Raw genomic sequence first — 26,510 nt, 5'->3', positions numbered from 1 at the left:
CCGCGACACCGAATACTCTCTGCGGAAAGCCACGCCCTAGGGAGATGCAAGGGTCGCCTGCGGGCACGGACGCTCTGCCCCGACGCCAGCTGGGACCTCCAGCCCCGGTGCAAGCGCGTTACCACGTCCCGCAAACGCCGCAGCGAGTCCCGCCGCGAGGGCGTCCTCGCCCGTGGGAAACGGCGGTGCCCAGGCCACGTCTGGGCCGAGATCTGTTAACTCCGCATCCGGAGAGACGTTACTTAGTCCCAAACGGTCACAGCACCGCCAGGTAAGTTCTTTCTATGCTAAAACAGCCCGTTTCACGGACAGACAGAAACCGCTGACTGGAAAACGCTACCACACAACGGGGCGTTCGGTCGGTGACATGAAGATCAGGCTTTCTAGCAGCCGGCAGACGCTCTAAAATCGCAGTAAGACACAAGCACCAAGTGCAGGACAGGCCACTCTGGGCGAAGGTCCACCCCGTGTGGCAGTGGCCACTCCCCCGACGGCTTTGCGGCGAAGCTTCCCTTCTCGAGACACACACCGGGGCTGACGTCACCGTCCCCACCCTCGGCAGCCCAGAGTCCCGAGGACGGTTACGCTGGTCAGATGGGACCCACGAGCGTGCGCTGACCCCGTGACAGGGCCCGGACACGTGCCCCGGCTGCAGAGACGCCGCTCCCTTTACAAAGGGGACAGCCAGCAGCTACAGAATCCCGTCAGAAAGCGAGAATGTCAGCGGAAAGTGCCCGTGGGAGGAGAGGGCACAGGGATGTTCTGTGCGGGGACAGGAGCGGGGAGAGCCCTTAGCCCAGGACGACCCGCAAGGCCACTGAGGACGGTGCGTGTCCTGAGACAGGAGCTCACACTGAACCCCGCCGACGGCGCAGCACGCTGTGGGGATGCGGAGCGGTGAACACACGCAGGCCACACGCACTGGCCACACACGTCAGGCCATGCCCACAGTGCCCGTGCACAGTGGCCATGCCAGCGAGGGTGCCAGGCAGGGAACCAGATCCTGGCGCAAACACCGCCGCCTGCGCCACAGCCCGCCTGGTGCTTCTCACGGAGGAGGACCAACACGCCAGGACAAAGATGGCAGAACTCGTTCCCGAACAAACCTGTGCAAGAACAGCCCGGGGGGGAGAGCAGGCGTCTCTGGCATGGGGAGGCGCGGCCACGCCCAGACCCCAGCAAGAACGAGAGCCGCGGCCACACCTGCCCGCCGCATCCTTGTCGCTCGGGGCCGCGACGGCCATTGGGCTTTGTCGAGTGCCCCAGACTGCCCTGAGGGGCAGCTCCCCACCAAAGCAATGCAGTTCTCTGCGCGTCTGGGGATCGGAAAACGGCCGGGGGCTGTTGTGCTGAGCACCACGGCGCGTCTCTTCCCCGCGCCACAGTAAAGCCCGGCGTCCAGTTAACCGGAAGACCGGCTTGTTCCGGGCGTCTGCGGAGGGGGCGTGGGTCCGTTCAGCACCTCGGGGGTCAGGACTCCAGCACCGCTGTGGGAACACGGGGTGCACTAGTGCAGCGCGAGCGGCCCCCACATGACCCCGTGCCGAGCAAGGCCATTACAGACAAAGCCCTTGCACAAAAAAGATGCCAGCGCCGAGCCCGTGGCCGGAAAATCCCAATTTGCACCCACACTTACTGTAAGGGATGGGGCTGGGGGAGCGCCCGGAGCCACGACTGTTTGTACTAAAGACCGCGCTGCCCAAGAAAGCCGTCGCTGGCAGCGTTAATTACCGGCGTCCGCGTGCAGGGACGCTCCTCCCGCGTTACTCACCGTGTGGCCTCTGTCGCTGTGCGTCCCGCGGCCGCCGCACGCGTGCTCCCGTGCCCACACGGCGCCCCCCCACCCCCAACCCCCGCTCCCCGCCCACGGCTCTCGGCCCGCACCGTCACGGGCGAGCTCCGCACACACAGGCCAAGGGCTTCTGCCACTGGCACAGGCCCGTGCGGGGGGCCCCGTGAAATTTGTGTGGTTGTAGGGAGGGTCTTCTGAGGCAGAAATCCCGCTCAGGCTCCAGGAAGACAGAGTCCTAGATCAGAGTGGGGCCCGCAGTTGGGAGACGCAAGGCTGGCCCTGAGGGCAGAGGTGAGAAATCCTGCCCCCATCCACGTATCCTGTGGGGAGTAGAGGACGGCCACCCCAGGAGCCTTCTCTTCCCCAGATAATCTCATTTTAGCTCCATGCAGCCAGCCCCTCTTACACTCGGAGCAGCAAGGGACAAGCTCGCTCCCAGCACTGAGGGTGTGTGTTCAGCCCCAGGGCACTGAAGGGGCCTTCTCACCAGCACCCCCTTCCCCTTCTGGGGGATGGGTAGAGTGTGGCTGTGGGCAGGGGGACCCTGCACTTAGGGTGGGAGGCTCCACACACAAGGGGTCTCCCCGGCAGGCGTGTGTCCAGAGCGGCCCTGGGCGGCGGTGGCCGTGGGTGGTGTGCAGGTGGGAAGCGGCAGGACCGGGGCCAGAGGAAAACGTCCTGACTGTGTCTAGTGGGGTGACGGGAGCACCTGCAGGCCTGGGGGGCGACCAGGACCCCTCCCCCCAGGCTCTGCCAACAGCCGGCACACGTGAGACGGTGAGGGAGTGTCAACCACAGTGAGCTAAAACCCGCGCCACGGCCCGGGGTGGGGGGTGGCTCTGTGGGGACGGCCAGGTGCGGGGGCAGGGAGGCCGCGGCCTGGCCACCAGTCCCCACCACACCCCCAACACCGCCCAGGTACCTGGCTCCTTACCTGTGTGCCCACGCACCCTCTGGGGCACAGACGGGAGACCAGGGAGTCGGGCCAGGTTGAAGGCCCTACCTGTGTTCGCTTCGGCGAGAACGGCGGAGCACATGGCCCTCACCTACCTGCCCCCGGCCTGCTCTGGGGCGTCCTTCTGAAGAAAGGCTAAGGCTCACATACGGGGAGCAGCTCCAGAGGCCTCCCCGAGCCCCACTCTCACAGCTGGGCACAACCGGAACTCAGCGGAAACACAGCACAGAAACACCAACCAGAGCAAGTTCTGCCTGGAGCAGCGCGCTTAAGTGAGGCTCACGGGGCTGAGTGTGTCCCAAACATCGGGTCCGCGAGTGTAAACGGCAAACAGAAAGGATGACAAAGTCTCTGTCAAAGTAGCTGAAACCCAATTCTTGTCCGAATTCAGCGTACATTGACAGATGGAAAGAATATACAATTGCTTCGACACTGCAGACAGTGTATGGACACAATCATCCGAAACACGCATGTGACGGACGGCAGAACTCGTCCGAATCCTCACCGGGCGAGCCTCGAACGCGCGTCTTAGAGAAACCGCAGAACTCACCCACAAGGCCCTGCATTTCCCACCGCCTCGTTCAGGAGGACTGAGGACGAGCAAGACCCTTTCTAACCCACGCGCGCCACTGTCCCCAATGAGACAGCGGGACTGAGGCGGGCAGAGTGCCCAGGCACTGAACGGGGAAGGCACACTCAGCCAGCGTCCTTGGCGTAGGCCTCACCGCCGCCATATGCGTCCCCAAGCACTGCGGGGACAGGAGGCCTGGCAGCCTGGCCATGACGGCTGCGCACGGCACGGGCCCCACACCTCCTGGTTCTGAGCACACATTCCCAGCGTGGCAGCTTCTGCCAAGAGCCACCTAATCACGTCTTTAAGGAACATCTTTCCTTCCTCTGAGTCTGGCCCGGGAAGATCTCAGCTTCTAAAGCGTTTCTGTTGCCTGTTGAAGCACAACCCAGGCTCATCCTATGAGAACCTCCCTGGCAATCGCCTGGGCTGTGCGGGTTCTCCCGGGGGTACGGGACGGCTCGCCCACGTGGATTCTAGAGGGGCCCACGCGGGACACCCGCTAAGGACCCTGAGGAAACATGGCACTAGGGTCCTCACACACTACGTCGCTTCGGTAGTCTCGTAGGGAGCTCCTTCAGCTGCCTGTTGCCCATCCAAAGTGGCAGCAGGAAAACGCAGCACTTCCGTTGAGCCGACGGCACGGCCTTGGATCAAGTATGCGCCGGCACGCACACGCACGGACACACAGACACACGCTGTTCTCCTGTGCATTTTGCCACATCGTTTTCTCTTTACTCTCTGAGAAAAGACCGTTGCCCTTCACGGTCAGTAATATCGGGCCCGAGCTACCCGGAATTCCGAGCTCAACATGAAGGTTACAAACTTCATTTGAGCCGAAGACTGGCTGGGGACAAAGCGCTCTAACTCTCTGACCTGGACACTAGAGTTGTGCGGCAAGGAGGCCCAGTGAAGGGCAGGGGCCTCCCCGAGGCAGGTGCAGACGCTCCCCAGCCCCGCACACTAACGTGACCCGATCATGCCGCAACACACGTGCCCGTCCGCAAGGGGAAGAGGAGCCCAGACACCTGCGGGGACCCCCGACGGAGCCCGGCGAAGGAAGCCCACACCTCGCATCCCCGTCACATCGAGTGTCTGTGTGGCGGCAGCGGGGCTGGGCGGGATGCGCCCCTGCACGGCCCGGGGCGGGACGGGTCTCGGGCTTGTCCTCGGACAAGGGACTCTGTCAAGTCCCAACAACAGAGACCTTACATCTCATTCTATCTAAAATCATCTCGTCCTGTTACCTTCAAGCTTCATTCTGAAGCCCATACTCTCACCTAACATAGGCTGACCACGAAGCGTGAAAACCCAGGTAATGTATTATTTTTCTATTCCATCAACAGAACAGTCCTACTCTACGGATGGAAGTTTCCAGACTCGCCAGCCACAGAGCAGACCCTGTGTTTCAGGCTTCAAGGGTGGTGGTCGCAGTCCCTCCAGGAAGCGACGGTCTCACGCCACAGAACGTCCTTCCTCCCCTGGCAGGGCCTCCCCACAAACATCATTCCGTCGCAACACGTGGGGAGACGGCCTCGGGGAACTCTCCGCCCCGACGTCTGGAAGGACCCGATGTCTCCGAGGCACCGCCCGACGGCAGGGCCTCTGTGTGAGCAGAACACGAGCCCCGACAGAGTCGCACTGGCCCCCACAAACACTGCACGTGGCACAGACGGCCGCTCTTCTCAGAAGGTTCCCTTCGGCAGCCTCTGCCTCCCCCGCAACAGCGCGAGGCCGGGAGGTGCGTTCCCGCGGCCCGCGTGGAGGAGTTGAGACCTTTACCCTACAGGGACACCCCCGAGAGGAGGCTCGCGTCCGATCCGAGAGGAGGGGGATCTGACCACGGGATGGGAGCCGACCAGCACGGGCCGACCCATCAGTGGCGCAGGCCAGAAAGATGACTTGGAACCGAAAGAACTTAATTTTCTAGATGCATGATGTGAAATTCAACTGCGTAGCACACCAAAGCCACGGACGCCTGGCCAGTGGAAGACAAAGACCTCGGGAATCTGCGTCAGTGGCACCTTCAGAAACGCATCAGGGCGGCGATCTAGGGCCACTCGCAGCTGCCGGCGGCACAACGGCCGAGGGCCTCCCTACAAGAACCGTCAGCCCCCACTCTCCTCTCGGCCAGGCCACGCCTGCCACGTCTCCTTCCTATGCAACACCTCAAGGGCCATCCAGAAACATCCCAAGAAGGAGAAAGGAACCAGCAAAGGTCCCGGAGGGGCGGCCACAGACGGGACACGTGGGCAGGGCGCGGACAAGCCGAGGAGTTTGAGGAGTCCACAGGCGTTCCCACGGGACAGCCCAGGCCCGGCCCCAAAGTCGAGCCCAGAGCCCAAGGGGGGCCACAGAGGGGAGGGCCATGCAGGGGGCGTCCCGTCCAAGTGCACGGCCACCACACAGACAGCAGCCAAGTGACCGAGAGAAACCGATCTCTGCTCTTCCCTAAACCCGGGAAACCATGGTTCTAGAAACACACTTAGTATATTACAGCTGAAAAGTTGAGGATCTGCCCTTAAGGAACCCAAGTCGGCGTGAATTTAAACGCCCTAAACGCCATTAATCCACGGAGCTGTTATGTCCATGTGTACACGGGCAGACGACCCAAGAGAAGCACATGCGTGTGAGGCACGATTCAGCGTTTCTCACATGTAGAGTGTGGAACCTCTCTTAAGCCACGCGCACGCACACACGTGCACGCACACACACAGACACGCACACTAAACCCTGAGAACCATTTACAATTCTTAAGGAAAAGGAGAACATTTCCGGCTACTGCGTACTTCCAAGCTGTCATGTGAAATTCTCAACTCTGAACTTAAAACGGACTTCTACTTTTTGGGGGCAAAAGCAATGACAGCAACGGCAGCGCGACGGGCCGTCCCAAAGGAGGGTCGCTGTGACGTCCCAGGTCTGGGCGCTAACCAGAAGCCACGGACACAGTGACAGGCGTCCCGGGTCTGGGCACCCGAGGCCACGGTCACCGGAAGGAGTGGACAGCGGGTCACGGCTGCTGGGCACACGGGTACCCACGGAAACTTGCCCACTGTCAGTGGCCTATGACTTCTCGGCTTTGAGACCCACGGAAACCAAACCTAGAGCGACGGGGCTGCCCCCAGGTCTAAAGGGCGCCCACGCACTGTGACTCGTCTCCCAGCAAATAATCTGCATGCCTGGAAACGTCCCTGAGACGTGCAAAACTCACAGAACTAACTGAAACCTGAACGTGTGAACACACCAGGCCACGTGCCGGCTGCCTTCTACCACCCGCCACAGCCTGGCGCAGCGCCCCCGGCCCGAGGGCAGGCGTCGTGGACACAGGGCCTTCCAGCCTTGCCTCCCAGCACCTCGGTGATGGCGCGTCTCAGCGACCTCTGGGCTTCCGTGCCTTTAGCTTCATTCTAGAAAGTTCCCAGGAAGGGTGGGCTCTAAGCAAAAAGGAACAGATGCCAGCCTCGAATGAGGACCCCACTGGCAAAAGTTCCGAGACTGTGGGACCCCGAGCGTTTCCCACCGTAGTGTTCCCGGGAGCCAAAGGCACCGCGAGCCACGCCAGGACGGCTCCAGCGTGCCCAAGGTTCCGAAGTCCCTGCGAACGTGGACCGAGACCCGCCTTCTCGGCGAGGCACCCACAGCCACACCACGGGTGTGGGACGCCTCGCCGTTCACCCAACTGCCGCCAAACCATGAACCACGTTCCCCAAAAGTGCCTCCACCTTGCTGGAATTTGAGGGGCCTGAAGGCAAAGGTCACTTCTGACGGTGACCTGCTGTAGCAACAGGTGTGTGAACACTTGAGACCAGAGAACGGCAATGGACAGAGAGAGCACCGCAGGGTCTCCAGCTGCTTGATCTTTGGTTTTTAACAGCAAATCCTTCGCTCTCCTTGTGCTCTGTTAAGGGAGAGCCCCCACAATTCACGCCCAAGGAGGAGGGCGTCCTATCCGGCGTGTGCCTTCCCTCGCGGGTCCTCGCAACAAGGTGTCGATACCCAGACACCGGCAGAAATTGGCCACTAACGGTCTGTCTTTTCTCAAATGGCGGCACAAGCCAGTCCCCCAGTCGTCCTATGATACATCCATACTCCGCAGGGTTTGCTCACTAACACCACTGAACTACGCGCTTTTCAATTACGTACGTACAGAAACAAAACACTTGCTTCTTCAAGTGAACATTCCCACCTATTGAGAGAAAAGGGACCATGAACATCTACTGATTCTATGTTTAAAATGACAAAGGAAAGGGCACCCAGCTGGCTCCGTCAGGAGAGCCTGTGACTCCTGATCTTGGGGCATGAGTTTGACCCCTATGCTGGGCAAAGAACTTACCTAAAAAATTTTTTAAAAATTAAAAAACATAAAAAAACAAAGGACGTGAGGGGCGTCAAGGCTGCCCGCTCCCGTGAAACGTCCGCATTCCCGAATTAACAGCCCCAGGAGGGAAGGCCTGCGGGGCCAGCAGGCTCCCGCCCACGCCCCAGCCCTGGGCACCCGAACCCTGGCAGGCAGAGCTGGGGGGCAGGAGGGTGCACGGGCCCCGCGCTCTCCGCTCGGTGCTCAGACGCACGGCTGGCCGCCGGCAGCTGCCGCACCCCGTGGTGCCCGTGGGGAGAGGCTGCCGCGGGGCCTGCAGAGGACCGTTGTGCCAGTGCCCGCAGGGCAGGGTGGGGGCCGCCCGTCTTACCTCTGTGCTCGAGTGCAGGGCCGCTGGCACCCCAGCTCTGGTACAGAGAAGCGAAGTCCTTTGGAATGTACGTCTTAAAGACACTGAGGATGTCCAGGCGTTTCTCGCGGCCGTCCGCTGCGGGCTCCGGCTTGCTGGCCTGCACGGCCGAGCTCCCCCTGGGGCCCGCTCCGCAGCTGGTGGGCAGCCGCAGCTCCTGGCCGGCCTTGGAGGGGGGCTCGCGAGGAGGTAGAGGGGGGCCCCCATCGCCTTTCCCGTGCGGCGGACCCTGAGGATGAGGGCTGAATTTGGCTTTCGGAGGGTCTGGGGCACTGTGCTTCTGCGGGGGGCCGAGGCTGGCCTCCGTGGGAGGGATGACATACTTGTCCCCCGGCCTGCTACCTGTGGGGGGCTGGGCTCCTGCTCGGGCGATGACGGAGGGCGTGGGGGTGGCACATCGGCTGAAGCCACCGCCGCTTGCCGCGGGCCCCGCTCTCGGGCCAGCCTCCTGCCTGGGCTTCGGCAGGGACGGCGGTGCGGGGGCACCATGTGGCTCGGGGCCGTGGCCGGCTTTGGCCTGTTGGGGCCCGTCAGGGCCGGCTACCCAAAGCGCACAAGGGCCCCCGGAGTGGCTGTCCTTGCTCTTAGGCAGGCTGGCGGCTTTCGTGGCCACGCCCAGGGGGGAGGGGCCGCCTTTGGGCCCCGGCACCCCACCTGGCACCTGAGTGCGTGTGAACCGGGCGATGGGCAGCGGCTGGCACTCTTTGCCCCCGAGGGCAGGCGGGGGGCCCGTGCGTCCGCTCCGGGCAAGGAAAACCAAGTTGTTCCTGATGCTCCTGTAGCCATTGGGCTGGATCCACTGGGGGGCCACGGAGCTGCAGCTGACCCTGTGCCACACGCGCTCGTGCATCCACAGGACCTCGGGGTAGTAGGTCTTGTGGTTGCAGTAAGGACACGGGTGAACGGCCAGCGCGGCCTGCAGAGACGAGGCCAGCTCCTTGTGGCTGGGGTCGTCCCGGCTCGATCTCTCGCTGAGGTCCAGGGGCGCCAGGTCTGGGGCCGGCCCCCTCCGGCCCCCTGCAGCGTGCTCCTTCATGTGCAAGTCAGACGGCTTCTCCTTCAGGGGCTGAGCCGGGCTCGTGGACAAGAGCGGCAGGTCGGCTCCTTCGGGGAAAGACTGATCTGAATGGAAAGGGAAGTCGGCGGCGTCCCTGGAGACCACAGCCTCCTGCTTCGGGTGAAACGCCGGCATTTTGACGCCCACGGAAAACCGGGGCTGCTCTGCTCTCTTGGAAGCGTCTTGGCTCCTGCTTCCGAGTGCGGACGCAGAGGCTGCGCTCCCCACTCCGGGCTCCCCGGTGTCGGTGTGTGACGCGGCAGTCCGGGGCGCGCGACCCTGGTCTCCGCTGGCGAGCGCGGTCGAGGCTGCCTCTTCAGAAAAGCGGAAGTGGAGAGGCTTTCCCCCTGGAGGGTCAAACGTAAAACGTGAAGTTACCACTTCTCATCAGAACAGAAGACGCACAGCAGCACACCCCAAGGCACTGTGGCCCTCGCGCGCAGAGGGTGCACAGGTCCTCGGGAAACAACGGGGTCTCGCCACAACACCCTCAAAAGCGGGCCAGCTTTAAGGGCAGAAGGATGGTATTGGGGTGGGGTTTCTTTCTTCGGTTGATTAACTCAACAAACTGTCAGGAGAAATAAAATCTAGCTGCCTGCAACCCTGCGGTTACTCGTGAACAGAGGGTAATTAGTTGTATCAGACACCAAGAAACACTTGCTCCGTACTAGCACAAGCTTCCCATGCCTTTCCGAGAACTCTCTAAATGCAGCACAGTTAGGGACCCCGGGGACGTAAGCCAAGAGGACTGCAGGACCGTGACACGCAGCCCGCGGTCACACAGAGGCTGGGCCTGAAAATGGCTCACTTTGCCCAGGGGATCCCGTGACTGCCGCAGAAGTGTCTGGGCTACAGGTCAGCTTCAGACTGATCCAGAAAGGGTCCCGAGTGACACTCTGTCTCAAGGTCCACTCCTCCGGTCCAAAGCCTCGACACGGGAAGATTCCCTTCAGAGGCATGGGAGGTAAGTGAGGCCACGCATCCCTGCCCTTCCCCAGAGGGGTGTCTGGGACGGGGACCCTGAATGCTGCCCCTGCGGTTCCCGCCCGCAGTGCTCCTGCAAGAGACACCCGCGTGCGCCCGGAGGCCCTGCCCCAGGGAGGCCGGCCTCTGCCCAAGCCACGCTGCGTGGAGTGCTCAGCGGCCGGTGGGAGCGAGGCTCCCTGCCCTTCAGGCCCGACAGGCGAAAGCCTCCGCAGCCAGGCCAGACCACACCCCAAGGGGATGAGCACAACCTGAGAGAAAGTGCACTTCGCACTCGCACGGATGAGCTCGGGTGCAGCGAGCCCAACAGCGGGAAGGTGTGCGATCCTTTCTGGATGTCTCAGAACTTTCCAACACAGGTTCTTCATTGTGAACACCCGCCGGACGCCCCTGCGACCGCTGCCGGGTCAAAGTGTCGGGTGCCCACTGACGGCAAGGCCCAGTACTGCTGGTCTTTAAGGATAGTCACACCCTTAAATATCTGCAGTGAAACGTAGGTACCTATTTATAAAAAAATGTTCTTTAAAATTATTCTAAGTATATTTTGGGGGGTTAAGTGTCAGAAATCCCATCAAATAGGTTTTTTTTTTTTTAATGTATTCCAAAGGGATCTCCATGAAGGCAGGAGGGCAGCCTTCAGAGAACGGGTTTTGACAGAGATCAGAAGGAGCACAGTAACAAATGTGCAGTTTCCATTAGTAGGTAGTGAGCCACTCTCATGCAATTTTAAGGGCTTATGACTCACATAATACGTGACCAGCATGTAGTGATGGGCAGGATGGGTGAGGAGATAAGAAGACGCAGAAAGGATAAATATTCCTGTCTGCACCAAAATGCTAACATGTGAGCCACTCTGGGGTATGTGTCTGTCCTAAGTACAACGTCCTGTTCCCCGGAAGGCACACTGAGCAACCCGGGGAACTTCTGCTGACAAGAGGGTACCTGACCTGGGACTAAACACGTGGAAACCTCGGGGCCTTTGTTCAATTCCCACTGATGCTCAGAATGTCATAGTCACTTTTAAACTATCCAGAGAAAGAAACACCGGGGGCTGGGGGCCTCGTCTTTCCTGTATTAAAGGAATATGGATTTATGAAAACACATGCCAGAGACTAGGAGTTGAATTCCGAAACTGAAAGAGAGAACCGCGTAACCTGACACTGCACATCTGTGGAGGTTTCAAAGCAATCTGTCCAAGGCCCCACATCTTATGCTCCCAGAAAGGATTTTAAAACATCACAGCGTGACTTCAATACCCCTGACCATGACACTAAATCACAAGATGAGACGTGACACGGGGTCATCAGAGCCATCGATAGCACGGCAGAGCTGGGGTCACAGGAAGCTGGTTGGGAGAAAAAGGAGGGACTCCTTCCCAGAGGCCGTCTGACTCCTGGAGGACAGCTCAGGAGGAGACGCCAACAATCCACCATCAAAGGCGGGACGGGGGTGCTGCTGAGGAACCAGGTGCTTCTTCAAACCCAGAACCTACAGCGCTCACGCCCTGGAGCCCTTTCCTTTGAGAGGTTCCCTACTACGGGTCTGAGGAACCCCAGCTCACCGCAGAGAAGCACCTCCAGCCCGTCCCATGAAGCCAGGGAGCTCACTTGAGGCTGCCAAGCTTCAGGGCAAACAGGCCAAAGCAGGTGCGGAGGGGCCGCCCATGGGCCCCATGCTCCTGGGTTCTTGAGTGCCATTTCCAACTTTGCTGACACGGGCAAGTCACCCACGGGGTAGACTTCAGGCGCACTTCCTCAGCCACCTGCTCCGTGAGCACATGGGGAGCTCATTCCAAGCAACTGATGAGGCTTCAACAAAGGGGTTGCTGAAACCCAACACTGAGTTTGGGGCCTGAGTTACTCTCCAGCAACAAGTGTGGGTGACCCTGGCCACAAGGCTAAGTGTCTGCAGGTAAGACACGGGCTCTGAGAGGCAAAGCAAGTCAGCGTCCCTGCAGGAAGCAGCCGCCGTGCCGTCTGGCCACAGCCCCTACCCCGGAGCCGGTGCCTGGTACAGAGCAGCCAGACCCGCACAGCCCTGGGAACCACAGCTGAGTCACCACCCCACATCTGCACATCCAACAGGGTGATCACCACCACACACGCATGTGTGCACATGGGCGTGTACACAGGAACACACATGTATGCACACGAAAACATGCACATGTGTGTGCACTGGAACATACACGTGGACACATGCACACACAGGAAGCGTGCATACACGTGCGCGCACACAGGTGTGTGTGAGCACACAGGTGTGTGTGCGCAAACACGTGTGTGCACTGGAATTGTGTGTACACACATGGACACCTGTGTGCACTGGAACACGTGTGCACACATGGACATGTGTGTGCACAGTGTGTGCGTGTGATGAGGTGTGGGCGTTTGAAAACATACCTGCACGTGCGTGTGCGTATGGAACCATGCACGTGAGTGCACACATATGTGGGCACACACGTCTTCCATGGCCTGCCTCTCCTTGGCTCGAAGGACAATGTGTGTGAAACCTGTTTCTCCCTCAAGAGGACCATCCTGGCAGCGCTGGGAGGCGTGCGGCGCTGATCCAGTTTCTGCAGCTGACACCTGCCCCACATCTGCAACTGCCCAGGTCACTGTGCATGCACACGTGCCGTCCACGCACACACGCATGCACACACAGCTCCCTGCAGACCCCCAGCCGCCCCAGAAGGCCGGTGGAGGAGGGGACGTCACCATTGGAAATGTCCGCAGCAACCCCGTACACAGACATGCACACACACGTGAACACATGCATGTGTGCGCGCGCGCACACACACACACACACACACACACAACTACCCTGAAACAAGATACAGTGGAAAGGCACTCGGTAAGAAAAATTACTCCCCTTTGACTTTTTCTTTCTCAATTTTTTTACTGTGGTAAGACATCCGTAACAACAAATTCACCGTTTTCACCATCCCTCGTGTCCCCTTCCACCCTGATGACGGATCTGATTTTCACCACACATCCCTGTTTTCATTTTTATACCCACTTTAAGGCACTTAATTCTCTGTGCCTATTACCGCCTCTTTCCCCCTCCCTGCTCCATTAAAAACCCACAACTGAAAAGCAGGCCTGTGTGCTGTTATGTCTCAGAGACGAGCAGGCCTTGGACATGGCCCCATGGTGCCTCGGACTGGGGTGCCATCCTTGCCCCGACACAGGGGTGCTCACCTGGGCGTGTTCAGTGTCTGTGCTCCCACCGTCATTTCTACCAGGGCCCTCAATGAAGAAATGGGACTAGACAAGTTTATCAGATCCAAGACTGACACTCAGCTAGGAGAAACAGCCAAAACCTTCAGTAACAAAACAAAGACTCAAAAGTTTTCAACAAGATATAACAAAGGCTGAAAAATAACGGGAAATCCCATGAGGAAAAACAGAAAGCACAGAAAGTGAAAGGTCTGGCTTAAGAGCTGTGTTGTGAAAAAGACTCCAGGGTCCTAGAGGACCACAAGCCCAGTATGTTAGATCAAGAAAGCGTCCTCAGGCAGACATCTAGCTGGAAGAGCCCAGCCCCGGCTCTGAGCCACACACCAAGAGCAGAGAAGATGAATGGGACCATGTCCAGAATAGGCCTACTGGGGAGAAGCTTCTGGAAACCAAGCCATATGAAAAAGACTTGCAGGATCTTGGACTCCTCTACCTAGACAAGGGGACTGGTGGCTGTATACCTCAGACATTCATTCACTCAGTATGGGATGAACAAGGGGATGACTTCCTCATCAAGGGCAGTGTTCTGATTACACCCTAGAATCACCCAGAAATACGCAAACCATCATGGGTGAGAAATTCCCAAGCCTGGACCAAGAGCCAGTCTTTCAGGGGAGGGGCCTACCCTCAGCCTTTTCTCCAAAAACCTTGGGGTGATTCAAACTGTGGCCAAGACCAGGGAGCAGAGGAGTCAACACAGGGCGAACACCTGGGAGTCACAGAGGACCTGGCGGCCGGGGAGGCCAAGGCGGACATGCAGCCGCTCCTCCTGGGGACAGGCACGTGGAAGCCTGAGTTGGCTCCCAGGAACCAAGTGACCGAGTGTCTGCGAGGCCAAGTGACTGGCACCCAGTGACCTGCACCCAACCACGAGGTTCTATGGGACCCAGTGACAGGGGACCACAAGCTGCTGGTGTCATGTGCTTCTCTGGCACCCCCGTTCCTCTGAAAGAGTCCCTTTTCTGCACACTAAGTGTCAGCAAGGTTCAGGACAGAGCCCCACCTTTTAAAAAAAGCTTTGTCACTGTGTGAGCTGCAACCTGAACCCCGGCGCGTGACGATTTCTCCCAGCATGCACTCGGGGACGGCCGAGTGACAGGGGGACGCGGTGTCTGGGTGGGGCAGAGCGGAGTGACAGCCCCGACTTCTAATCCCCAAGTTCTCCTAGTGGCTGACTCGTGAGCTCGGGCCGCCACACACTCCTCTACTACGGGACTCTGGCTCTTTGCTTCTTTGCAAGTTCTTCATAATTTCTATCTATTCCTTCCTTCCTTCCTTTCTTCCTTCCTTCCTTTCTTTCTTTCTTTATTTTCAGCGTAACAGAATTGGTTTATGCATCACACCCAATGCTCCATGCAATACGTACCCTCCTTAATACCCACCACCTGGCTCCCCCAATCTCCCACCCCCCCGCCCCTTCAAAACCCTCAGGTTGTTTTTCAGAGTCCATAGTCTCTCATGGCTCACCTCCCCTTCCAGTTTCCCTCAACCCCCTTCTCTTCTCCATCTCCCCTTGTCCTCCATGCTATTTGTTATGCTCCACAAATAAGTGAAACCATATGATAATTGACTCTCTCTGCTTGACTGATTTCACTCAGCATAATCTCTTCCAGTCCCGTCCATGTTGCTACAAAAGTTGAGTATTCATCCTTTCTGATGGAGGCATCATACTCCATAGTGTATATGGACCACATCTTCCTTATCCATTCATCCATTGAAGGGCATCTTGGTTCTTTCCATAGTTTGGCGACCGTGGACACTGCTGCTATAGAACATTGGGTACAGATGGCCCTTCTTTTCACTCCATCTGTATCTTTGGGGTAAATACCCAGGAGTGCAATGGCAGGGTCATAGGGAAGCTCCATTTTTAATTTCTTGAGGAATCTCCACACTGTTCTCCAAAGTGGCTGCACCAACTTGCATTCCCACCAACAGTCTAAGAGGGTTCCCCTTTCTCCACATCCTCTCCAACACATGTTGTTTCCTGTCTTGCTAATTTTGGCCATTCTAACTGGTGTAAGGTGGCATCTCAATGTGGTTTTAATTTGAATCTCCCTGATGGCTAGTGATGATGAACATTTTTTCATGTGTCTGATAGCCATTTGTATGTCTTCATTGGAGAAGTGTCTGTTCATGTCTTCTGCCCATTTTTTGATATGATTATCTGTTTTGTGCGTGTTGAGTTTGAGAAGTTCTTTATACATCCTGGATATCAACCTTTTGTCTGTGCTGTCATTTGCAAATATCTTCTCCCATTCCATGGGTTGCCTCTTTGTTTTGTTGACTGTTTCCTTTCCTGTGCAGAAGCTTTTGATCTTGATGAAGTCCCAAAAGTTCATTTTTGCTTTTGTTTCCTTTGCCTTTGGAGACGTATCTTGAAAGAAGTTGCTGTGGCTGATATCGAAGAGGTTGCTGCCTGTGTTCTCCTCTAGGATTCTGATGGATTCCTGTCTCACGTTGAGGTCTTTTATCCATTTCAAGTTTATCTTTGTGTACGGTGTAAGCAAATGGTCAAGTTTCATTCTTCTACATATAGCTGTCCAATTTTCCCAGCACCATTTATTAAAGAGACTGTCTTTTTTCCAATGTATATTTTTTCCTGCTTTGTCGAAGGTTATTTGACCATAGAGTTGAGGGTCCATATCTGGGCTCTCTACTCTGTTCCACTGGTCTATGTGTCTGTTTTTATACCAGTACCATGCTGTCTTGGAGATCACAGCTTTGTAGTATAGCTTGAAATCAGGTAATGTGATGCCCCAGTTTTGTTCTCTTCATAATTTCTCACGTTCCCACTCTTCTGGTTCAAACAAAATAGAAACTTCTCACTGAGCACAAACCCAGGAAAACGCCCCCTGATGGCTGGCCTCCCTCTGCACAAAACAGCCCTGACGGACCCTTCCTGGTGATGCTCTGGGCCCCGCAAGCAGCTGTGTGCTGAGGGCCTTGGCAGATCTCCTGCACACTGACCGGCCCCCATGATCCACAGTCTCCCCTGTGCCTCACCCGAGGGAGCTCGGCCATGAATCCGGAGGACTGGCTCGGAGCCCAACACCAGTGGATCTCACTGGACATTCCCTGCTACCACCATCCGTAACAGAAGCCCACAAGTGGCAGTGTGGCTGCTCTGTCCATGTACCACATCACCGCCCTGCATCAGCAGACTTTCCACGAAGCCACTTCACCCGTGTCGGGGAACCACTGGCAGCCAGGTCAGCTCCTCACGGCCCCCCAGCCAGGCTGCCCTCGGGAACAGGACTAAAGGCGCAGGAAGTGGGCAGTGCCACAACAGGGACAGGACAGGGACACTCTACCTCATGGCAGACCGTGTGTGATCCTTTGCTCTTTGTCCCCAGGAACGAGCAGCAGGACAGAGAAGCAGAGGGTGAGGAACTCCAGGGTCGAGAGGAGACAAAATTGCAGACCATGGGGAAAAGGTCTCGAATCTCTTGGTCAGCAAGACTCTGGGGGGACCCAGGGCTCTTCACGCAGAAGCCAGCCTTCAACAGGTTCAAAGTGGGCTCTGGGGAAAGCAAGCTCCCCTGGGGGCCGTGGAGCACAGGGAGAGCCTACAGCTCTGAGCAGAGAGCTGCCGGTGTCCGGAGGGAGTGCTGATCCACAGCTTTCCACGGTCCAACCACCACGCTTTCCCCCAATAGAGCTACGGGCCATTTGGGGGAACTGAAACTCTATTCCACGTCTGTGTGTCTGAAAGCCTCCCTCCATCCCTTTAACACGTTTCTGCCCTCAAAAAATATGTGAACAAGTGCCCGGTCACCTAAGGCATGGCAGGAATATTTTAGAAAGTACGTAACAAAGTCACTGAGACGGTCTGCAGAACACCTCCTTGGGCCATACTAGAACAAGCATTTGACCGTAGGAGGGAAGCTCTCATCTGGCACGTCCACCACCCGGCGGCGTGGGCTTCCCACACGCCCACAGCCACTGTCCCCCCAGGCCCAGGCTCCACCCCCTCCCTGAGGAGCACGTCCCTGACCACCCTTCATTAAATAACACCCCCTCACACATCCGTTCCCACCTCTTGCTCTGTCTGCTTCGGTGCTGTGTGTGGAGGCACGTCCTCTCCGCCTCTCCCCAAAGCCTCTGAACTCCAAAAACACACAGTAACCAGACACTGTTCTCGCCAGCATCTGGCACATCTGGCACGAGGCAGACGTTCCACGGACACACACCGAATTAACAAACAAGTAAGACAAGTCATTCAATGTGCACGGGTCATGTGTACAAGACGGAGCACAGGAAAGCACCCCAAAAAGTATGAGGTGAATTATGAACCGGTCAGTTCAGCAGATGCTTCTCATGGGTTGGAGAGACGGAAAGTGAAGGCTGTGCGGGTGGTCGCGAGGCCCTGCGGTCCCCGCACCGTGCAGAACCGCCAACACAGTTACCCACCGTGGTAGCAACCCAGTGACCCAGCGCGGGTCGTGGAACTGCTGTGAGGGCCCAGTCACGGCAGTGGGGGCAGGCCCGGCGCTGACACGGCTCACGGCGACGGGGTCCCCGCACTGCTCAGACCTGGGGAGCTCCGAGGGGACCCGCGCTCTGGACTCCTCGGCCCACGAGTGAAATCGGACGCCCGCTCGGACGCTGGCAGGACAGGCCCGGCTGGGGCAACACCCTCCGTCTCACTCTCGCTGAAGCATGAGAACTTCCCATTATTACCGCCGCCCTCCCGCCGCCCGGTTCCCACAGACCCGAGAACGGAACCCTCGCTTGTACCACGGGCCGCCACGCGCCTCGGGCCGGTCCCGCCGCGGACTCCGTCAGCGTCCTCCTCGGGCCGCGAGAGGGCACGGGGCCACCCCAGCCGCCAACCAGCTCCGAGGGCCAACTGCTGAGCAAGCCACTGCCTGCGCCTCTGCTGGTCCCCAAGGCCGCCTCTTTGGAAAAATAAACACCATTTCTGCAGCGAACGTGAGCTGAACGCGGAAGACGGAGCAAGAACGGTCTGTTTCCTGCGTCCGACAGCGGCCGAGGGCAGGTGCACAGGCTGCAGAGCGGCGTGCGGGACCAGGCCGCGCTCGGATGATGCAGCAGGGCGTCCCCGGCCGCCTCCTCGCTGTGGCCGTGCACCTGCTGGAGGAGCAGCAGAGAGACGCCACGCAGGGACAGCTCGGTGTGGCTTCTCCTGGGAAGGAGCCCCATCCAGGCTGGGTGCACTGAGGGCGAAGCACGGGCCTCACACGAGCGGCAAACCTCCACCGCTGTCTACATGGATCCCAGATGCTCTCCAGCCACGTGGTTCTAGGAGAGGAACTTTGTCTCCAAGACAGGCAGCCTGAGCACAGGGCGGTCCAGGAGAACTAACAGTGATCGCACGGAAACACAGGTCAGCCGCGACAGCCCCAGTCTGGGCGGCTGCAGCAAACGGCGGCGGCAGCCCAGCGGGCCTCCTAGGGTCGGTGGGCTGCAGGGACAAGGCCCCACGATAGCCAGCACCTCCCCAGCACTCCCCGGGGTCTGCGCCAGGCGGCCCGGAAAGCAGGAAGAGGCAGCTTCTCCAGGGCCCTCTTCCCACCCGCGGGGAGTCCTGTGCCACCCGAGCATGGGATCCAATCAGCAGCCCCAAGCCCTTCATTAAAATCCAGACGTACCATCTGCAGGGAGGACCCCCACCGGCGGCCGTGCTCAGGCGGACAGCAAGCGCACACGCAGGTGCCCAGCTGGCCCGTCCCAATGGCTGTGACTTAGGAGATCTTCATATCTCACCTATTTGCTCCTCTTTCCTGAAAAGATCTGCAAACTAATTCTACATATGGAGGAATTAGGGGGCACATGGGGGAAGGTTCGTCACTTGAGGCAGAAATAGTTTCTATCCTAAACTGTACTGTGATGTGAGCTTTCCACGGCACATGGCCCTCCTCCGAGGACATCTCAAGCGCTGTGAGCCTGAAGCAGTCTACTGAGAACTATTGGATGAGAAGTAAGTTTAGGGGTGCCTGGGGCTCAGTCAGTGAAGCGTCTGCCTTCGGCTCCCAAGGGATCAACCCCCAAATCTGGCTCCCTGCTCAGGGGAAGCCTGCTTTTCCCTTGGCACAGCCCCCTCAACCTGTAGGCTCGTGTGTGTGTGTGTGTGTGTGTGTAAAACAAATAAAATCTTTTTTTAAAAAAAAGAAGAAAAAGAAAAATAAGTCTAACATATCAGCAGTTAATTTTAGTATTCATGAGTTTCTAGTAACTTTTATAATAAACATCACCAGTTATAAAAACCTTGATGTGACAGCGAGAACGTTGCAGCTCGTAAACGGTTCTCGGCAGGTTCTTCTCTTATCTTCTATTTACGTGTCTTACAACAGGACAGCTGGTCGCCAAAACCAGGCCAGAGGGAAGGGAACACGTCTGGGGAACCACCCGACATGGGGTTCTCGTCGAAGCCTGGGACCTCCTTGACAATGGACGCGCGAACATTAACAAAGAGAAAACGGCACGGTGTCTGAAAAAAAAAAAAAAAAAAGTGCCCTGGAAAGATGTTTCCACGAGAAAAAGCTTGGACACAGGCCACTGATTCTCTGTGAAACGTGATGGCGTAATGACGATCTGGCCCTGGGCCTGAAAGGAGCTCCAAGAGCTTTCCGGCCGTCGAAGGTTTTAGGTCGGACCTACGGGACGCGCAAGACGGCTTTCCGCTCCATTCCCCACGGGGCTTCACCGTTAAAACACACAACTCCGGCATCCTGTGCCAGCGATGCCGAGGGAAGGCAGGAAAACACTGCCACGGGCTGGTTTAACCCGGAAGCTCACCTTCCAGAAAGCGGGAAAATAACCAGGAGCCCGAGACAGAGCTGGAATGTGCGGTCGGCAGAGGGAGGGGAGCAGCGGGGCTGCGGAGACGGGGCAGGACCAAACACGGACGCTGCGGAGACGGGGCAGGACCAAACGCGGAGCTGTGAGGCCATCCAGGACCCTGAGCCTGGGACTGAGCACAGAGCACCAGCGGGGTCCCTCCACTCACCCTGAGACCTCAGTCTGCCGTCTAGCAGGTTCGGTGCGGGGGCCGGAAAACTTCTCCTAAGTGTTCTAAACTCTCTCACGAAGGTCATTACACCCACAACATAAACTACAAAAAGAAGAAGAAAGCCTAAAGATAAGGAAAGTGCCAGTAGCTAAAATAATGGGTAACAGCTAATCATATTTTCCAATTCTTACAAATGAACATGTCAAGTTGCTCGGCTTTTTCTGTGTGAGTACAATATACATTTTCATTTTATTTTTTTTTAAAGATTTTATCTGAGTGAGTGAGAAAGATTGCACAGCCGAGGGGATGGGCAGAGGCAGAGGGAGAAGCAGACTCCCCGCTGAGCAGGGAGCCCGATGGGGGGCTTGATCCCAGGACCCTGGGATCATGACCGGAGCCAAAGGCAGATGCTTAATCAACTGAGCCACCTGGGTGCCCCCAAGTTTTCATTTTAAACAAGTCATCTATTAACATAAACAAACTGCAAAACTAACTAATTTGCATTAATAGAAAAACAGTTAAGAACCTTCGTACTTTGGGAGCCGTACTTTGATTTCTGAAGAAAAAGGGTTACAAGTTAAATACTGGCTTTCTGACTGAACAAATGAACCAGCTCATACGAGAAAACCTAAAGCTTAATATCCGGAAAAGAACTATTTCAAAAGTTTTCTTACTCCTCAACTACAAAATCTGGTTTCCGAGGCTAGTCAGACACCTTGGGTCTCCACAGAGCTTCAGCCCCTGCCCCGCAGTCTGTCCCGCCGTGAACACAACTGCGTTCTCGAAATCTCGAACTCACGAACTGCTTCCTGACTCAACCATGAAAACACAACTCCCCGGTGGCTGCTGTGTATGTAACAAAAACCCCACTGCTGCTGAAGAGAACAGAATCCGGGTCTGTTTTCATAGCAGCGATCCATTTAACACAACCCCCTTCACTCCCAAAACCCAACTGCAAAGGACAACTCATCCATTTGAAAAAACACAAACAAATGCACAAAGAAATCACGGAACAAAGATTTGCAAACCGTGCTCTGAGCAGCAACGAACATTCCCACCCGGCACAACCAGCGGGAAAGTAAATCAAATCTTCCACAAACGGTCAAAGGAACTGCCGGGAAGGTCCTTCGACCACGTCTGGGTCTGGGAATGTCACCACGGGAGGAGAGCGGACGGAAAGGCACAGGACAGCTCAGCACCGGACGCCCTTCCCCATCCCCCTCGGGTGGTCCCGACCTTGCTCACGGGACAGCAGCCTAGAGTCGCTGTCGGGGGCGACCGAGAAAATGCTCCTGAGCTCCCCTGCTCCGTCTCACACCAAGTGTTTCAGGACCCGGGAAGCGGGAAGACCGAGAAGACGGCGGCGTGGCACAGCTCCCGCACGCGAAGGGGACCACACGCACAAGCTCGCAGGCACGCGGTTTAGAAGCTTCCCCCTGCTTCCTTACCCCAAGAATATAAAACCCAAATGCTGGGTATTTCCAAAGAAATTATAATGATCTTGTTTTTAAAAAATCAGATTATCTACTGGCATCATCTTCAGACCTACAGACCGACCTGGGGAGGCAGGCGCTATGCGGGCCGCCCGCCACTAGATGGCGGCTGCTCACAACCGAAACACTCAGGCTCCTGCCGACTCCCTGGGTGGTCCCCGGAGCCCAGAAATGGGACCTAGAGATAGAGACCTCTGAACAACGGAATTTATTAGCAACAGATGCACACCAGGAGCGCGCTTTCAAGTCTGGTCAACATAATCGTGCCTGTTTCTTCTGAAAGGGCTTCATCAGCATTTGGAAGTAGTTCATCAAAAGGTCTTCAAGCATCTTACATCTGCGTGTGTTTGCTCATCAGGACGGGTGGCAGTTAGAATGCAGAGGGCTTTCACCTGCTGATGCACTCGAACGATTTGGCAAACACGAAGTCTAACCAAGTAACGTTTTTCTCTGCCTTGGACTCTGGGGGACTGGACCTGTAAATGTCCAACGTGCTGGAACTTAATAATCTAGTGGCTGATTTGAACGACTTGGGTCCTTAAGAAAATGACTTGAAAATCTTCATCAGCAGATATTTTCACCCTGACTTTGAAGCAGTTCCCTCCAAAGTTAAAACAGAAGCTGTTTCTAGGGGTGCGAGTGCCGGATCTTCTAAGAAGGGGGGAGCGGCTGAGTCATGACCCTCTAGACTCAAGTCTGAAGGCCGAGCTCTAGTTGCAGGATCGCGGCGTCTCTGAAAGATGTTTCCTCATGCAGTGGGAGACCACTCGGCCACCGCCCTCGTTCAGCAGGTAAGGTCTGCACACCTGTCCGTGTCCCACAGTCTGCTCTGTGCTGGACACAAGCTACCGGCGCTGCGAGCCGGAGGATCAGGAATCGTCATTTAACATTGTGTGTAGAAGGGAGGTGATGAACTGGAAGCAACTCTACAGCTGCTTGGTCCTAGTCGGGTCCCCCAATGGGGCTTTCCTGCACCTGCTCAGGTGACCACCACGGAGCACCTGGGAGAACCGTGACCGCACCCGGTGCCATGTGGGACCGGAGCCAAGCCGCCACGTTTCTGGCCTTTCCCCACCCACACTCACTTTCCAGCAGCAGGAGGGCTGTGTGGGCAGCGCTGCAAGGCCAGGTTCGGGGGAACGGCCTGGGGCAGGGGTGGGGGGCACCTGCCATAGGCACCTAGTAAGACGGAAACACTTCAAAGGACAGCATGGTCCCCGGGATGCGTGGCACGGCGGGATCTCCTTTGTCCTTCCACAAACAGAATCTCGTGTCTAAATTAAAATCACTCCCTTCTTTGAGTGATGTCCTATGTATCTTCTGACAAGATGCGCCAATGAGACCTGGGCACGGCTTCTTCCGAGCACTTGCCAGGATTCGCCCTCAAAATGCCCACCAAGTTCAAATGTCACTACTCGTGAAGGTAAATATATAAACTAAGTATCAAGCATTCCTTCTCTCACAGCTTTAGTGGATTCCCGACACAGAGAGCCGCTGCCGAGGACGAAGCAGGACCCACAAGCCAGGAGCAGCGAGGCGGCCGCCAGGAAAGTTAACAAACCGGCCAGAGCCTGTGTGGCCGGCGGTCTCGTCCACATGGGGACGCTCAGCCGGTGACCTGAAGCCGTTCATGGTTACGAATGCATACCTGACAGCCAAACACATACAGCCGTTCTAGCTCGCCCCGAGAGCTCCAACCGTTACGTAAATACTGCATCTCAACAGTCTCACTTCACCAAAGATACTTCGTGGCCAGAACTGTTTCGTGTTTCACGTCATGATTTAGGCAACTCTTCCCCAAGTCCGTCACTGAAGTTTTCTGGGGTCTCAGGCAGGCTGCCGAAGCCCCGGCATGAGTCGTGACCATGGGATCCTAAGGAAAATGTTCTTCGTTAAAATGCAAAAAGGAACAAAAGAGCTCATGTGCATTCCTCCTTTGTGAACTTCTCCATCCCCGACTTTTCGTTTTTTCTCGTTTCTGGTGACAGGCGGGAACTACGCCCCCTCCTATGGCTCTTCAGTTTAGCTCCGGAATGACGGCTCTCGCCAACCTGCACAGTTTTTGAGTCAAGACAGAGTCCCAAGCTTGAGGGAACAACGGCGCTCAGTCGGGGAAGCCCCGATTACTCCATGTATTTTCCTCTACCATTTCAGTCCTACTGCTATTTTGAGAAGAAGTTGCAAAATAGGATTTCTGAGATTGTTTACTAGGAGCTGGGTGACTAAGCCAGCGGCCCGAATCTATGAATTAAAACTTTCTTAAAGCTAAGGAAAGCTTTGCCATCAAATTCTGCTGGCTGAACCCAAAAGGACAGGCCTTGAGCTCTGCCTGTCCCCCACTCTGCCTGGCGTCCCCCCGCAGAGAAGGCCCCGCAGCGGCAGGCTCACACGGGGGCCAGCCCGGACCGTGGCCCAGCGCGGACGCCCACTACTGGGGCCAAGGGCAGGGGCAAGCAGGCCAAGACGCAGAACAGGCTCCGGCTTCTCACCCAGCCAACAGCACACCGCCACTGAGCTGCTCCCACATTCAGGAACACGGCCAGCTCTGCACGGGCACCCAGAAAAGCAGTATTTTGGAGCCCTGCCTCTGTGCAGGCAATTTCCAGATATTGACGACGGCACGCGTGCAGATACATGTGCATGTGTGTGTGTTGTGTGCACGCGTGGGAGCAGAAGGGCAACCGGGGGCTTCTCCGAGGATATCCACTGTGGGCACGGGTCACACCTCAGCTGCGTGCTCCTATTTGCGAGAGACACCGTGGAAGTCAATTCTAAGTAACTAATTTATCTGCTCTTTAAATAAGCAGCTCAGGACTCGCCAGAGATCCCCCACGGACTCAGGAGTGAGCCAAGCACACACCGCTGTCCCTACACAGGCGATGGGAGCTGATCGGATCAAATGGGAACAAACGGGAACTAGCAGCGTAGACGCTGCCCCGATCGGCCGTGATCTGAGTGGCGCTCCAGAGCCTGGAAGGTTCTACCAGCTCCCTGCACTTCACCTGTCCCATGACGTCTATGACCCATGGTCAGGGTCCCGAGTGACCCCCGATGCTCCCACGGGGCCACAGATGCAGCAGAACCAGACCCTCCCCAGGGCACGGCGAGCTGCCAACTGCAAACGCGAACGGACGCGCACATCCCCATCCTGCTGTAGGTCCCCCGAGAACAGCGAGCTCCCACCCCCTCGGCCGCTGTGTCTCCCTGGCCTGGAAAACAGCCTTCTCTGGCTACCATGCCCCCACCCCATTTGTAAGCTCCTTCTCTTTCAAAATGCTGGCAGCTCACAGTTCCATGCAGGCCCGAAAAAGATCCACTGGTCGTGGTGGCAGAATTGAAGCCATAGGGTTGAGAGCCATGAGCCACGTCTAAAAATAGACTGTGTTCACGGACGTTAATTATCCGCAGGCCTGCTGAGTCATCCCTTCGCTACCCTGGAGATCGCCAGGCCCTGCGAGGCCCAGCCGGAGCCAACCTCTCCCCACGGTGTCTGCGTCTGCCTGTCTGTCCTCACCCTGAGCTCCCCACACACATGGTTACAGGGCGACTCGCACACCGCGTGCACGCGCACACATACACACACACACACACACACACACACACACACACACACGACCTCCCATGACAGAACCACAGCGTGCCCGGGTCAGGAGGACCACAGGGGTCAGCAAGTACCCAAACTGATAATTACACCTGCGACCCTGAGTCCTGCGAACATGGACATGTCCCCACAATTACAAAGTCCAAAACTGAAAACCCCACCATTCTTTAAAAGGAGAAAACGTGTGCTGAGGCCATTTTTTAAAAAACTGAGAGCATCAATCCAGCCCCTTAAGGCCATCAGGAGACTGACTGACCTTCAGCGCCACCAGGACCTAAGGGCCCCAAATACAAGGTCGCCTCTCCCCACCTTCGTTCACAGACTTCTGTCTACTTAATGGTTTACAGAACACACCACACCACAACTAAAACACGCAACTGCAAAAAACGAAATGCTTATTTTTAGCATCTGGCTAAAACTCTACTAGTCACATGCAATTGTCCTGTTGCTTTAAAACCACAGCTCCAACCGGCCGGCATCCAGACGGGTCCTGAGCGGCCCTCTGCGCCCTCGCTGGATGGCTTCCACTCCGCGGGACTCACTGGCCACTGGCTCGCAAGTTCCCACACCGGAGCTCACCAGCCCTGGGACAGAAATCACAACGTTTCCACGCTGTGGTCACATTAACGAGGGCCTTGGCCTTCCACGCACCGCCCCCCCGCCCAGGGGCTTCTGCAAAGCACCCAGGGGCCAGATACCAATTTTTGGTGCTGAAGGTAAGTTACTGAAAAGCAGCTGAGCAGATGCAGGAGCGAGGTAAGGGCCACTGAGGCAAGCCGCCCTCCTCCGTCACCACAGAGCCAAGAGCGAGGAAGACAGTTTGGGGGGCCCGGTCCCCCCGTCCTGACTCCCCTCCCTCCAACCACCACCGAGCCCGTGTCTTTGATCGCTGCAGTGTGAGTGTGCGTGCGTGTGTGCATGTGTGTGTGTGCGTGTGCATGGCAGGGGGTGTCCGCGCAGACATGATGGCGTCCAGCAGAGCACAGTCTGGTGAGCCACGGAGAACGCTGCACCCGCCCTCCCAGCGCCCGGGCAGCAAATCCCGGGTCTCTGTGCAGCAAGGAGAGCACACCGGGCCCTGCAAAGGTTCCATACTCACAGCTTGGGCATCCAGGGCAGGAAAC

At 57.2% G+C, this 26,510-nt stretch overlaps 1 protein-coding gene across 2 annotated transcripts in view; it reads right to left on the bottom strand.

The window, feature by feature from the left end:
* ZNF516 (zinc finger protein 516) overlaps positions 1–26,510 on the bottom strand; it is a 109,754-nt gene that overhangs the window by 8,667 nt on the left and 74,577 nt on the right. For both annotated transcript variants that reach the window (XM_044242797.1, XM_044242798.1), the window contains exon 3: positions 8,007–9,449. In XM_044242797.1, the coding sequence (XP_044098732.1) occupies positions 8,007–9,449 (1,443 nt within the window). The remainder of the gene's footprint in view (positions 1–8,006; positions 9,450–26,510) is intronic.

This window comes from Neovison vison, chromosome 3 (assembly GCF_020171115.1).
Source record: "Neovison vison isolate M4711 chromosome 3, ASM_NN_V1, whole genome shotgun sequence".
In the NCBI taxonomy this organism is placed as follows: Eukaryota; Metazoa; Chordata; class Mammalia; order Carnivora; family Mustelidae; genus Neogale; species Neogale vison.
The sequence above is the reverse complement of the archived record's forward strand: the minus strand, read 5'-3'. Positions and strand labels throughout refer to the sequence as shown.